General features: G+C 41.8%; 1 protein-coding gene across 3 annotated transcripts in view; it reads left to right on the top strand.

The window, feature by feature from the left end:
- Nucleotides 1-926: 926 nt before the first annotated feature.
- camsap2b (calmodulin regulated spectrin-associated protein family, member 2b) overlaps nt 927-15,520 on the top strand; it is a 38,789-nt gene continuing 24,195 nt past the window's right edge. For all 3 annotated transcript variants that reach the window (XM_020045532.2, XM_013133231.3, XM_020045531.2), the window contains exons 1-2: nt 927-1,617; nt 8,689-8,948. In XM_020045532.2, coding sequence (XP_019901091.2) covers nt 1,476-1,617; nt 8,689-8,948 — 402 coding nt within the window. In that variant the 5' untranslated portion in view covers nt 927-1,475. The remainder of the gene's footprint in view (nt 1,618-8,688; nt 8,949-15,520) is intronic.

The raw sequence follows: 15,520 nt of genomic DNA, 5'->3' as shown, positions 1-15,520 counted from the left end.
ATGTTCACTTTGCTCCAAGTACAACCGATGTGAGCACTAGGGATCTAGGGAGATGAGACAGAACATGGGAATAAATAGGCGTTTATGCCAATGTCCATGCATGTTGGTCATGTTTCCCCATGCCACTACAGAAATACAATGCATTTGAAGGTTGATTGTCATTGGCCTCAGATTGGGGGAGATTGCCACTGATTCCTAAGTCAGATGTGTAAGTGACAAATCAGGGATCAATTTACTGCCATCAGCTTTTCTCCTTAATATCTAATCTAACTGCTTTGTGCCCTTTATCAGGACAAACTACCAGAGATCAACTTTAACTGCTGACAGGACAGTTTATTTAATTTCTTTAGAGAAAAGCTTTTAGTTTAATTGTGGCAAAGAGTTATGTCAAAGCATTTGTAAGTGTCCTGTTTAAATAGGCTTCTCCAGTTCAATACATTATGGAGTCCCTAAACATCCCTATAAGTTGTCTGATCAAGGTCCTGATCAGGTTTCATCATTTTCCACAAGCCTTCCACACATTTTTAAATGAGGCTAAAAATACATTGTAAATAATGTAAACCTTTATTTCCAAAAATAGACATTAATGAGAGGGCATTTAGCAGTGTTTATAAGGAAACAAAACGGGGGGGGGGGGGGGGGGGGGGGGCACAGATTATATCAGGAGGGGCTATGTCCCCTTTTGGCCAGCCACCCCCCGTGGCGCTGGGCCTGAGTTTCATTCGAGTTAGCAAAACTGCATTAAATGTTGGTGGCAAATTCTTGGATGTTGGTATATTTATGGGAATATTGATAGGCGTGTTCGCCTGGAATTCCAAAAAAAGCGAGAACTGATCACTGGATACTTGATACGCTGTATCCAGCAACGTCTGTGGAACGTCTGGCGAGTACGGCGCAGGCGCACTTGGACCACTCGCCATTGAGGCCAGTGCGGCAGGAAAAGCGCAGGGAGACGCTGCTGAGATTGAAGGAGACGAGAGGAAAATAGATGAACTGTTATAAAGAAGAAAAATATGAAAATATGGACGAGGACAACATTGTACGTTTGATAACACTAGTGTCTCTAGATTCATTTAGCTATTCGTGAGAATAGAAGTCGGGATATTGGGCGAAACGATTCGTAGTTGCTTACTGTATGGGCTGTGCTTGGCAACCTGAAGATAATGTCAGGGAATGGATGAAAATCCTAAGAACTACTGCAGTTGCTTTGCTGGAATTCTCGTATCCTATTGAAAATATCGACACATGTATCAACGCTTATCCCAGGAAGGCAGGAGCCGCAACATATTTGGGTGTGAGGACTAATAACGGTGCCTGGTCTTCTATTCGTGGACGTATTCAAAGTTTGAACGGAAAGAGACATTATTCTGCATTGAATTCCTTTGGACGGGATGTCATTTGCCGGCAGTAGAATTCCAGGAGCTAACTGACCATCTGTCTCTCCATAACTGAGGCCGAGCAAGGCAGTCGTGAAGATGGACGGTGATGCGGCAGACACCAAGGCATTGAGGCGAACCTTTATCGTCCCCTCAATCAAGGCTTTTGATCATTATGATTTCACAAGGGCCAAAATATCGTGTAGCTTGACATGGCTTGTGGCCAAAGCCTTCGGTTCAGGTAGGCGGCGCGTTTCCTGTTTTGAATAATAGGGTGAAAGTATACATTTCATGCAAAATGTTGACAAAATGTGTCAGATCGTACATGTTCATATAGTAACAAATATACCTGCAATATCCCGGAGGGCCCAGAGAGCATTAGTTCTTGTTCAGAATTTGCTCAAGTCCTTGATCCATACGAGTGAGAAATAACATGATAATTAATAGTTATATTAGTTATAGGGGCTCTCTAATTGTTGTGCTGTGTCTAATGAGAAGCACAAGTGATGGGCAGACAAACTGTTACGCATTGTATTTATCCGAAAGCAGTATTTTCTGTTTAGAACGTGGTAGAGAACGTTGTTATTGTTGTAGTGGTTCTTCCATCTGCATGGATATGTTTGACTTAGATTCAATTGATCAGCAACTATACCTGGTTAGGTATATTCACAGACAGGCCCATTGTCCTACAGGTTGCTGGACGTTCTTAGCCATGTTATATCATTCCATGTGATTGTAGTTTAACATCTTCTTGGTAGGCTAGAACATCTTCTTGGTAGGCTAGTTTGCTACTACTGCTAGTTGACTTAGACAAATATTATTACAAAATGTTTTATTATGACTATTTGAACTCTCAATTTAATTATAAATTATATTTTTGGAAGATAATGATTGGATAATATCATACCAACAGAAAAATATTATTTACAATTACTTCCTAATTCAATCAAACATTTTCCCCCTCAATTTTAGAAAGTTGCTGCTTATCTAAATGTCATAGACAAATCAAATTTCTTCCCATGTACATCATGAGTCAGGTCTTCCACTAGTGTTTTTCCACTGATTTGTAGCCTAAATAATCACATATTTATGTGTTGTTATGGATCGGTGTAGGCAATCTCTGTTAAAAACAAATGTACGCTTCTAACAAGGAACCCCTTGTGCCCTCTCATTAAATTGGGGCGTCCAAATTTAGGGTATGTCCCCCTAGGTTGGGAAACCCTGAATGTAATCTATTCAGAACATTCCGAGGACCATTTCCAGTTGTTTCTGGATGACAGACAGCCCTTAGCCTATATAAGTAGCTGCAGCCAGGGCAGCCTAACCAAGGCCTGAGTGTGGTGGGGAAAAAGCTTTTGCCTTGGCCAGCAGGCAGTAGCAGCTCTGTAAAGTTACTCATTCCATTTGGCTCAGTGGCTCTGTGTTTGGAGGTCGACTGACTCCAGCTCCCTAATGAAGGTTTTTAATGGGGCCACGGTAAACTCTTCCCTATGATTCGCTCAGTCTGTGTACTTTTATAACGAATAGAAAAAGGAACAAGAAACAAGGATTATGCTGTTAGTTAGCCTCGGAGCTTAGGCATGTAGCTATGATGCTAGTAGGTCCTCCGTAGTTTTCAGCAAGACATCTGAAGGTTTGTTTTTCTGAAGTGGATAAAATAGTCAAAGCTCTTACTAGAAGCTCCCCTCGCGTCACTTTTCCCTTACAGGGCTTGGGGCTATTAGCATACCAGGACTGGGTTGTTTTTTCCTGTGCCTCCTGGTGACACATACTGCTCCCTTCCAGCATCATGAGAACTGTGGCCTAATTCATCAAGCAGCCATGTTTGGCCTAGTTACTATGCATCTGAGAGAGGTAGGAGCCTCTTAAAATTAACAACATAGCTGTCCCATCCAAATTGCGTCACTGGTGTAAGTGTAATGAAGTCTAGAAGCAGGGAAGCACTCTAAGTGTGCAGTAATCTCATGTACAGACACAATCACTGGATGACTTCCTCTGTTTTGACTTGTCTGGACCAAAAGGCATCCAGGTTTTTCTAGTTTGTGAATTTATGTTTTTATCTGTTTTGTTTAGGCTCGCACGTGTGTGTTGGTGTGCGTCTGTGTGTGTGTGTGTACATGCTCCTGTGTACATGTGTGCTTTTATAGTCTTTGCAAGGAGCTGTTATAGACTGTGTTCTACACATCAACAGTCGTTTTCTGTCTCTGTTGCATCTTTGGTGGGTAGTGGAGACCCAGCCTAGTGACAGCCCTGGTCTCAGTTACACCATGACATGGGGGCCTATCGGCTGCATACCTATGTCAAGGGTCAACAGAAGATGCTTCAGCTTTAAACATCGACTCTGGGCACTAAGACTAATTTAGGGTTATTTATGAAGTCATTAACCACAGTCAATGACGCTTCAGTGACAATTGCTAGTCTTTGGTTGGACTACATTGGTGTCCGTACTGCTTTAGTGAGAAATTCCACAAAAATATAACACTTGAAAGCCGCTGCGAATATACATCTGTAGTTAAATCTCATCAAAGCAGTCCAGAGCTTTGACAGACCTTATCAGCAGCTGATGTAGGCTACATAGGTTTCAAAAAATGTAATATCTGCATTGTAACAGAAAAAACTATCTGGCTGACTTGTCTACATTCTTTGGTGTTCCCTCTGCTTTGGTCCTATTGGATGACTTCTTGTGGTCAGCACAGTGGTTATTCCAGGTCCCGTGTTTGGACTTCCTGTGACAGCTACTTCCTGTCTATTTCCTGTTTCATGGCCAACACAAAGGAGATTGGTTTTCCTTGACGCTGCAGCTTTTGATTAATTTGTGGAAAAATAAAGCCTTCTCACTTTTTAAAGGGTAATCTGCACTCCACACTGTTAAGAATACATCTGCTGTGTTGGCCTAATACAACCATTTTTGAACCCTTTGAACCAATCTATAGAACAGACCATTTATTTTAGCAGCAATTGTGCAAGACTCTTTTTAATGTTGAAGCTTTAACGCTAATGCAACGTACATACTGACGTGTTGTGGATGGTCACTACTGTTTTTGGTATTCCTGCTGTTGTGGGAGGTTGTGTGAGATCAAGGGTGCTTTTGTCCACCTTTCCAGGGTTATGAGGAGGTGCTGTAATGGGAAATGAGGACAAATGGAGGACATAAAGGTGGACACAGTTGTTGTTGTGTCAGGCTACCGAAGGGACAAGGAGTCGACTTGGACAACAACAACTGTTGTCACAACATTTTAATTTAAATAACATTAACAAAGAAGGTGAATACAATTTAGTTAGCAGTGAGAGACTTTCTCTGAGCCATAATACACAACATGTGCGCGCAGTGCTTTGGCCGGACCACTGTCCTGAAAGGTGTATAAACTCACTGGCATTTATATTTACCCGATTACTAAGATGTCGCACTCTGCAGAACTACAGCTGTTGCTGTTAATCGTAGAATTGTTTTGGTGCCAATGTGAGGTTTTTAATTGTTTCCAAATGACAAAATGTATTTTTGAAGGACATACAGAACAAGACTTCCTGCGCCACTGCTCATTCCACTCACCTACATTCAATACACGTTGAGTGAGGCATTGTTACCTCAGAAATGGAGGTAAATTGACATTTTTAACCGCTTACACAATAACAAAATGTATCTTCTACGCAGATCTGGCAACCAGTATGATTTATCTAAATACGACTGTCATAGTGTAAAAAACACTCAAGGTGTGATTGTTGGATTGGTAAACACCTGTCTGAAATAGGCCCATTCATCTCTCTAGGTGGGAAAATACTAAACATTAGGCTTGGTTCTGACCCCCCTGAAAGAATGTGTATTTGCTGAATGGTAGTAAAAGTAGGAGAGGGGGAGTTCTCCTTTAGCTAGCCTCCTCCCGCTTATCTGTGCTATTGGATTGTATACAATGGGGTTACTTGACAACATTTACCTATTCCACTTAACATTTTACTAAATCACTAAATTACATGTTGAACAATATGTAATAATAAAACATATTTTAGTAATAAAGAGAATAATAACAAATAGATAAATAATACTCTTTAAAGATCACACTCAAAAAAGAATAATGCGGTCGCAAAGTTTGGTTACACAATGGCGGCAGAAACAGCACAACTCAGCCCACAAATCATTGTGTTTTCTTTGTCATCTGTTTTAAAGTGTTTTGCCATTTGTTGTATTACATCAGCACTATTGGATGGAGGGTTAAGCAGGGCTGTACCTTTAACATGTTTCCATCCTCCCCCTTTTCTCCTGTGATTCATCACAGCCGGAGAGAGGAAATGACCCCCAACACACACCAGGAATACAGATGCGCGTGCACACACACCACAAGCTCTGTGTCCCATATGTCTCCCCGACCCCCGCCGCCCCTCTCTTTGCCTCAAACAGCCCTGGGACCCCTGAATCATCATATAAGGACAGACACCAGGGAGCACAGACCATGGTTGATGCTCTTTAGTTTTGAGTGGTCGTGTGTGTGTGTGTGTGTGTATATACAATCGCATGAAAAAGTATACACCCCACCCAACTATATTTAGAAATATGGACACTTCAACATTGATAGATACAGGTAACCTCAATTAACATATGACACTGAAAGATTATACATTGCAATTATTTATTCATCAAAAATCTACTGAAATATAAACAAATGAGTACTTTCCTAGCTTCAGTAGCTGGTGTTGCACGCTTTGTCATTCAGTGGTTTCTTATAATTGTCTATCAGTCTCTTATGGACTAGGAGGAATGTTTGCCAACTTTTCTTCACAGTACTGCTTCAAATATGTCATGTTTCAGGATTTTATTGGATGCACAACCTGGATCCCACCTACTGCATTTCAATATGTTTGAGATCTTGGCTTTCACTCGGCCATTCCATAACCCTCCATTTCATCTTTTTGTCTTAGCTTTGCTTTTGTGTTGCAGGATCCATGTTGCAGAGGTTAACAGTTGGCCTGACATTGTCCTCAATCAATCAATCAATCAAATGTATTTATAAAGCCCTTTCTAAGAATTTTCTGTTACAATATGGAATTCATGGTTGAGTCAATGACAGCAGGTTGGCCAGGCCCTGAAGCAGCAAAGCAGCCCCAAACCATAATGCCACTGCATTCATGCTTTATGGTTGGTATTCTGTTCAACAGCAGTGGTTAATTTTTGCCAAACATGATGTCTGGCATTGCGGTCAAACAACTCCAACTTTGACTCATCTCTCCAGATCACATTGTTCCTGTGGTTTTGTCTTTACCCAGATGTTCTGTTGGCTAACATCAGACCGGTCTTCATTTTCTTTTTTAGAGTGCAGAGGGTTCATTCTTCTTTGACCTCCCATGAAGGCTAAGATTGTGCAGTCTCTTCCTTACGGTTGACTTGTGCACTTCGCCATAGACTGTGGCAGGAAAGGCCTGTAGATCCCTAGATGTTACCTTATGGTTCTTAGTTGCCACCTCGAGATATGAACCTAGGTCACCCATGTGAAAGGCTGTGTCATGAACCACTACACCACAGAGCTAACTGGAATAGTCATAAGAATTGTGAAATTGCTAGCGAGTCTGCCAAACCTATTTCATTTCATGGCATAAGAACATATTTTTTTCTTTAATGGCGAAACAACATACTTTTTTCTTTCATTCTTGAATGACATTTATACAGCAACGATAACTAACTTTTTCATCAAGTGAAAAGACAAGAGAATCGTGGAATCTACCAGAAATAATTAATAAACGTTGTAGCTCTCAATAGATTCGAACTTAGGTCTTCCACATGAAAGGCACTGTTTTTAACCACTACGCCACGGCATTACACGTTTCAGCAGTCGCTAGACTCCATTGAGGATTGTGTTAAACTGACTAAAGTTTCTTATTACGTTTACCTCCACCATAGCATCTGTGAACTGTATGGAGGTGCATTTGAGCACATGGCATGGGTGACTTGCACATCTGTGAAGGCACAATTAATGCTGAACAATATATACAGGTTTTGGAGCAACATATGCTGCCATCCAGACAACAATCTTTTTCAGGAAAGGCCTTGCTCATTTCAGCAAGACAATGCCAAACCACATTCTGCATGTATTACAACAGCATGGCTCTGTAGAAATGAATCCAGGTGCTGAACTGGCCTGCCTGCAGGCCAGACCTGTCAACCTTTGAAAGATTTGGCAAATAATAAAATAAAAAATATGACAAAGGAGACCCTGAACAGTTGACCATCTGAAATCCTATATCAAGCAAGAATGGGAAACATTTCACTTTCAATACTGCAGCAATCGGTCTCCTCAGTTCCCAAATGCTTACAGAGTGTTGGTAAAAGAAGAGGTGGTGCAACACAGTGGTAAACATGCCCCTTAAATGTGTTGCTACTCAAATTCAAAATGTGCATGCATTTTTTCCAAAAACAATAGAATTTCTCAGTTTCAACATTTGATATGTTGTCTTTGTACTATTTTCAATTAAATATAGAGACACATGACTTACACATCATTGCATTCTATTTTTATTTGCATTTCATGCCAGCGTCCCAATTGCTTGGAAATGGCTTTGTAACCCCACCCAGACTCATGGGCATCAATAATCTTCCTTCTGAGGACGTCAGATAGGTCTTTTGATTTTGGCATGTTGTGTTACCACACACCCATATGGATAAGACCACACCAGACAAAGTTTCTAATCTTTATAGAAGGCTGGACCTTCTCAAGTTTCCTAATCATTTGCACCTGTGTTGGTGCACCAGATTCTAATATTACATGTTTTTATGTAATGGTAAAGGTAGGGGTTTACTAACATTGTTGTGTGAGTTGTTAAATTGGTTTGCCTTCATCAATTAATGTGGTTGGAATTTAACTCAAATATCCATGTGTCCAAAAGTGTAAAACAAAGACAACTAGCCAAGGGAGTACTTCTTTACATGGACTACATGGCTATTTGGAAGGTGAAGTAGATATTTATCAAGAGAACATTTGAAGGAATAGGACTCAAACGTGCGTTTAAAGACGCCACCATCTGGGTGTGAGTGAAGCTAGTTGTGTGCTCAGTGAACACGCGGGAGTACACAGTAGAGTGGGCCAGGCGTGGCACGTGTTGCACTGACTGTAGCGTGTCAGTTACTGTGTCAGCAAACTGACCCGTTCCCCCCTTCTCCACAGACACGCCCCCAGTTCAGTTGACCGTCTGTAAGTGACGGAGCCCGGCTGCCCTCACACTGACCCCTCCCCTGTACCTCCGCAGACACGCCCCCAGTTCAGTTGACCGTCTGTAAGTGACTGAGCCCGGCTGCCCTCACACTGACCCCTCCTCTGTACCTCCACAGACGACGTCCCGGAAGAGCTGGCGGAGCCCTTCTACAGAGACCAGTACAACCAGGAGCACCTGAAGCCCCCGGTGGCCTGCCTGCTTCTGTCTGCAGAGCTCTACTGCCGGGCCGGGAGCCTCATCCTCCGCAGTGACGCTGTCAAACCTCTGCTGGGACACAATGCGGTCATCCAGGCCCTGGCACAGAAGGGCCTGTATGTGACTGACCAGGACCGACTGGTCACAGAGAGGGACCTGACCAGTACACCCATACACATGGTGAGGGGCGAGAGCTGTCTGGACACGCACACGCGCGCGCGCACGCACCCACCCACACACATTTATAAAATCTGAGATGTGGATAAAGCAGATGGAGTCCTAACATAAGAAATATTATGCAGAACATATCGTACTCTGACTCAAATGATGACATATTGGTAAAACTGTTGTGATACAACACAATTGCTGTGATCCAAGAGCTCGCCATCCTCTATCAGGTAGAAAATTAGATTTTCTTCTAGTGTGGTATGTTAAATTGCAATAGTTTTAGATCCATGCCAGACATATGTGGGATGTGTGAACGATATTATTAAAAAGATTATATGGAAATTATGCCTTCAAAAAACAGGTGTCCAGGGTGTGATTTTATCACATATCAAAGTGAATACTCTGCAGTCATTTTTTTTTGGGACCTGAATTCCCAGAGCTTGAAGAAGGGTGGCCGGGTCTGCCTTTGCATACAGCGATAGGTACGCGAGACAGAACTTTACCCACATCATAGCAGACATAAAGTGCCAGTGAATCACAGTGACATGCACCAGAAGGGATCATTTATCAGCCATGTGTTCCAGTGTAACCACTACAGTAGGTCAAAAAGGATTTGTTAAGTAATTGACTGATATGCAGTTATATTCAAGTCCTGACCCACATTGCTTTCCATATTTCTCAAAAAATTGCCTGTTTTATCTCTCTCCAATAGCTTTCTAGTGGGAACTTACAGAACAAATGTAGCTTTTCTTGCAATTAATCTTAATATTTATAGAATTCTTGCAAACAGTTTTTTTTTGTCTATTGTTTTTTTAGCCAGCCCTAGGTCACAATATTTTCATGTAAATCTAACAGAAATATTAAAACAGTGGCTTCAACCAGTCTTTTATTTAAATTGTATTGTATATATCATTTTATTGTTGAAATGGGCCCCCAAAAATGTGCCACCATATCCTTCATTATTACACCTGCTAGAGCTGCCACATTGTCAGACACACTACACTACACAACACACACTACACAACACACTACACAACACACACTACTTCAACATGCTGCTCTATTCTTCCACTGAAAACTACCAGTGGACTAGTCATGGGATTTAAAGCATATCGATTCAAGAAACACTTTCCTTCTGCAAATAACAACTGACACTAGAGCAATTTCAGTTGCACAGCACATATGATGTCCTGGGCAAAAGGAAGTAAATCTACTGGTGAAACTTATTTATTTGACAGATGTACTGTAGGGGTCCCCTCAAACCCTACTATTGACAGTGTCGGACGACGTTACCCGTTTTTGATGATTATGACCTTTGTGTTGAGAAGAAAATGCTTCCCCCTCCCTGGCAGCTGTTTTCCCCATGTGTGCAGAAAGCGTCTGGTTCATGTCCAGTACTGGAAACTAGATCACTGGAAACTAGATCACTGGCAACTAGATCACTGGCAACTAGATCACTGGCAACTAGATCACTGGCAACTGGATCACCACAGACTAGTACATGTCCATAGGTGTGGAAATTATTGACCTCTTTGTTCCTGAATGGAGAAACTACTGTATCTTTATAGAGGTATGGGGATATTGGAAGTACACAGGAGAAATAATTACTGTTTTGTTGAGACAGTTTGTATATTTCTTACTAACCAGATGTCAAATGTTCCAGTTTCGATTAATTAAATAGGGTGGGTTAGCTTAGATATTTATCAAGTTTACATAGCCCCTAAATCTCTTCCTTGTTTGGTAATTTGGTGTATAGGGCTATCAGATCTTTATAACCCAGAATGCAACAAGTGGGTCCATCTCAATACCATGTCTCTTCTAGATTTACAATGTATTTCCAATTCTAAAAGTATGCTTTTTATCCTAAATGCAGATGACCACAGATATTATACATTCCACAATGTGATAGTAATGGCTTTCATAGTGTCCAGTGTTTTTATCGTGCTTTTTCATAAAGCTTTGGACAATTAGCCGTAAGCAGAGCATTCTCTCTTTTATTTCTCTGTCCTTAACTCTGTCCTCAAATCTGTTGTCACATTTGTTTTTCTGTCTCTTGGTACCTTGCCTCAGTCTCTTCTATAGCACTCCCTCCCTCACGTGTAGAGGATAAGACTAAGGCCCAGTTTCACTATGTTGAAGACTTTGATAAATTGACGTAGTCGTTCAGGTGTGATGGGGGGGGGGTGTTGGAGTCTCGGGTGGGGAGCGGGTGAATTCTTAGTTTGACGCAGTACTTCAAGGACAGAGCTGGGCTGGCTGTGTCTTTATAGGTGGTGATCTGATTAAGCGGACGGTTTTAGTCCATATGTTTACGGACACAAATGAAGCAAATGTGTGATGAAGGTGTAAACAGATAATTGAACGACATTAGCAACAAAGGCCACGGATTGTTAATTAACTAGCTTGTAAATCCTCCCTGACACATGCCCAACACGTTTACACACAGAGATGAAGTACATCATATATACTCTCACCCCTTTTGTCTGTTACACAGGCTGTTCAGTAGATTGACATCCCTGTGGGAGTTGAGTGTCAGGGCCTCTCTGTCGGAGTGTGTGTGTGTGCGTGTGTTTGTGTGTGTGGACTCAGCAGTCTGCGAAGTTGTGTGCAGATACCTCGTCCCAGAGAGTTGCTGTTTTGGGGTTATGGCGCATAATGGAGAAATGATGAGCTCAGGGTTTTTCAGGCAGCGCTGCTTGGCCCAGGCCTGGGTTGGAGAGAGAGAGGGATGACAGTCAGCCAAAGAGGAGGAAAGCAGGAAGAGCAGCGAAGTGGCTGTCAGAGGACAGAACAGAGAGGGGCTGCCTCTTGGACAGGGCCCAGGGAGGTAGGAGGCTCAGACTGTTTAAGGAAAGGGGGAGTGTGCAGGTCTGTGAGGATGAATAGAGAGGTGGAGAGAGCGGGGGAGTAATGGCTACTACTTGGCTAGGCTCCAGGTAGAGGAGGGAGGGAGGGAGGGAGGGAGGGAGGGAGGGAGGGAGGGAGGGAGGGAGGGAGGGAGGGAGGGAGGGAGGGAGGGAGGGAGGGAGGGAGGGAGGGAGGGAGGGAGGGAGGGAGGGGGGAAGGAGGGGAGGCCAGGCTAGTGGAAAGAGGGAGGGAGGAAAATGGGAATATGTGCTGGTGTTTTACCGCAGTACCATAGAGGGTGGGGCCTCAGCACAAGTCTAGGCACGTATGAAGCTGCCTTTATGCACACACACACACACACACCTAAACACACACACACACACATGAACACACACCCACTCTACCCTTACTGAGCTGCCAGAGGGTGAGTGGAGCTATGAATCTCTCTCCTCTGTGTCTCTCTCTCTGTCTCTCTCTCTCTCTCTCTCTCTCTCTCTGTCAGTCAGAGACACTGTGTTCTATCGACACCTCTTTGTAAGTGCTAAAAGCCTGCTATGAGACTAGGGAGGAGGACTGTATCGTGTGTAGAGGAGAGGACATGTAATTGGATTTGTTTCCGGAGGGGTGTGTTCAGTATGTGTGTGTGAAAAGCCTACTCTGAAATTACCTTGGTGTTAAATAATGAAGTCACCAAGGGCATCCGTCTATCTGACCATCATCCATCTATCTGACCATCGTCTGTCTATCTGACCATCATCCGTCTATCTGACCATCATCCGTCTGTCTGACCATCATCCGTCTATCTGAACATCATCCATCTATCTGACCATCATCCGTCTTTTTTTTGTTTGTTTACTTTGTCCTTGTGAAATTAACAGTAAAATCCTAAACCTGAGACATATTTTGGTGGAGCTTCCATTGACATTAAGGTGGGAATGAGTTTACTGAAGGTTTAAGTCACTAATGTGAAGATTCAGGGCCAGTTTTGCAGACACTGATTAAAAAAAAAGTTCAATAGACAACTCCATTGAGCTTGTTTTTTTTGTCTTAGACTAGGCTTAATCTTTGTCTGCTAAACTGGCCCTCAGTGTACAGACAGGGATATCTTTTTCTACTGGCAACCTTGTGCTGTGTTTCTGTTGCGCTGTGTGTTTGGTGTGTTGTGTGTGTATCATGTCTCACAGTGTATCTTCGCTGTGCAGATGCCACTCCTATTATCTGTTTGTTCAGCTGTAGTACCCTTTCTTCTAGGTGTTTCTGACAGAGCGACCACACACGTGCACAAAAAATAAATAAAAAAACACAAAATCACACACAGTCTTGTAGTTCATTACTAGTGTGGACCTTTTGGGAAATAGCAATGGATTTATTTTTAAAAAAATCCTGTTTTCTCTAACCATTCATCTTTGCCTAATCTTGAAATTAAACAAAAACCTATACCGAAGTTTTACCTTAACTCCAAACCCAAAATCAAACCGCTAATCTGAACTATACCCATATTTCTCAATCAAATCCTAAATCCAAATAAGACAAAAAATAACCCTGCTTAGAAGTGAGGACAGAAAATAGATCATCCCTCTAAGGTATTCTCACTTTTCTATACTTGCATGGACTTCTGATCTTCACGAATGCACTTAAAGAAAACAGACACATAGACTTAGTTGTTTTTCAAATAACACACAATAAATGCAGATAATCTTTTTTTATATCACAAAAATACTTTGACAGCCATGCTTAATTACATTACATTCTCTGAGAAATATTGAAGATGACTCAACACTACATCATTTCTAGATATTGATAACCCAACACACCACCTTCCGAGGTAGCGCGCGCCACATCTTCGATAAAGTGGAGGTTTGCAAGAGTGAAGACAATTTTGTCAAAACTGTATCAGGTTTCTGTGCAGTGCGCACACATATCGCTCAATTTCCCCTCGACTGATGCACTCCATCCTGCGTGGTACATCCTGACCATGCTGCTGTAAATTCATTAGAAATTATTATACAATGATCTAAGTCTGTATCTAGTGTTTTATTCTTAGGTCAATCAGTGTAAACCTTTATTGTCCTTTCACTAGGAGCTTGTCCTTTCATATTACCTGAGCCTGTTAAAACCACAGCCTTTTAAGGTGCTGTCACCAGTCACTGGTTTAGTGGCATTAGGGCTGAATGAAGACACATGGCACATCTCTTTATGAGGGAATAAGAGACAGTTTGGGCATGACTTTTAAATCTATGCTTTACTGTCAACAGCAGCAGGGTTTGTATTCCAGAGGGGATCATGGCTAATGCAAGCAGGCTAATCCCCTCACCTCAGCCGTTTTATATGCCATGACCATTCCTAGCAGTCATGTAAACCCTTTTAAATTAGATTTTCTTTCAGTCACATTATATTGATTTGTAACGTATTTACTCCCATAAGCCCCACAACATTCCTTATTTAGCTTATTTATTCCGCTAGAATTGTTCTAAACCTAAATGAAGTCAGTGGGTTCAGACCCAAACTAGGACGAAACCTACCAGCTGCACATCCAGTCTGTATGAGTGGTGAAGTCCTGTGTACAGTAAGACTCTTGGTCTGTCATTCTGAATAGAAGAGCTTGCTGCTGTGTAGAAATAGGTGTGCATGAAATGGCAGGCCTTTAATGGCAAACCTGAAGATACTTGGGTCATCATTTAATAAACAGTACTTTGCAAAGGTATTCAAACCTCTGACTAATTTTCAAATTTTACTGAATTACAAAGGGTACATAACAATGTTGTTCTGTTTCACATTTTAGTTTGAAACACTGACACTGAAAGTGAATTATTGAGTGAAACCATATGTTGACATATGGTTTCATTTTGGGAAATATTTTCAAGAAAACAAATACATTTATATAGTTTAGTTTACTTGAGTCAATATTTAATGAGAGCTTTGGAAGCTCTCCGTTTACACAGATAAAAGAAATTGCCCTAATGAGGACACAGTTTCTTTACCATTTACCCCACTTGTGAACTGCTAAAGATACTGTCATATCTGGATACATCCCACTGTTGAAGGATCAATGGTCAGGCTGTCAGTCTGAATGTAAAAGGAAAACCGAAGAGCATTTAACAGAAGTCAGAGATTGAGTAAAATGCGTAGATTAGGAAAATATATTTAAAAAATAATAATATCCATAATTTTGGATATACCAGTGAGCACAGTTTACTACAATCAGAAAATAGTAGCTGCATCACACCTCAACCATATCAAGAGCTCTGCATTAAACTGGCCTGTGTAGAATATTGGCTAGAAAGAAAAGCACCATCTGATAGTATAAGTGTGACCAAGCCATAATGTGGGAAAAGGTTATGAACAAGATACATCTTTTGGTACAAACTCAAAGCAATATGTGTGGCGTAAACCTATCAATGCCAATGTCTCAAGTCACACCATCCCAACAGTGACTTGTGATGGTGGCAGCATCATGCTGTGGGGATGCTTCTTGTCAGCAGGAAATAGGCTTCCTGTTAAAATTGAAGGTAGAATGGATGGATTAAAATACAGGGAAATACTGCAAGAGAACCTGCTTCAGTCCCATAAAAAACTAAGGGGGTGAACATTATTCAACAGGATATTTGCCACAAGTACAAGGCGAAAACAACATTTAGAGGCTCAAGTTGCTGATCTTATTCCCATTGAGAATATGTTTGGAAATTGCGTTCCACAAGCATTGTCCAACCAACCAGAACAACCAGGAGAAAAATGAG

This window comes from Esox lucius, chromosome 3 (genome assembly GCF_011004845.1).
Source record: "Esox lucius isolate fEsoLuc1 chromosome 3, fEsoLuc1.pri, whole genome shotgun sequence".
Lineage (NCBI taxonomy): Eukaryota > Metazoa > Chordata > Actinopteri > Esociformes > Esocidae > Esox > Esox lucius.
This window is presented reverse-complemented; position numbering and strand designations above follow the sequence as displayed.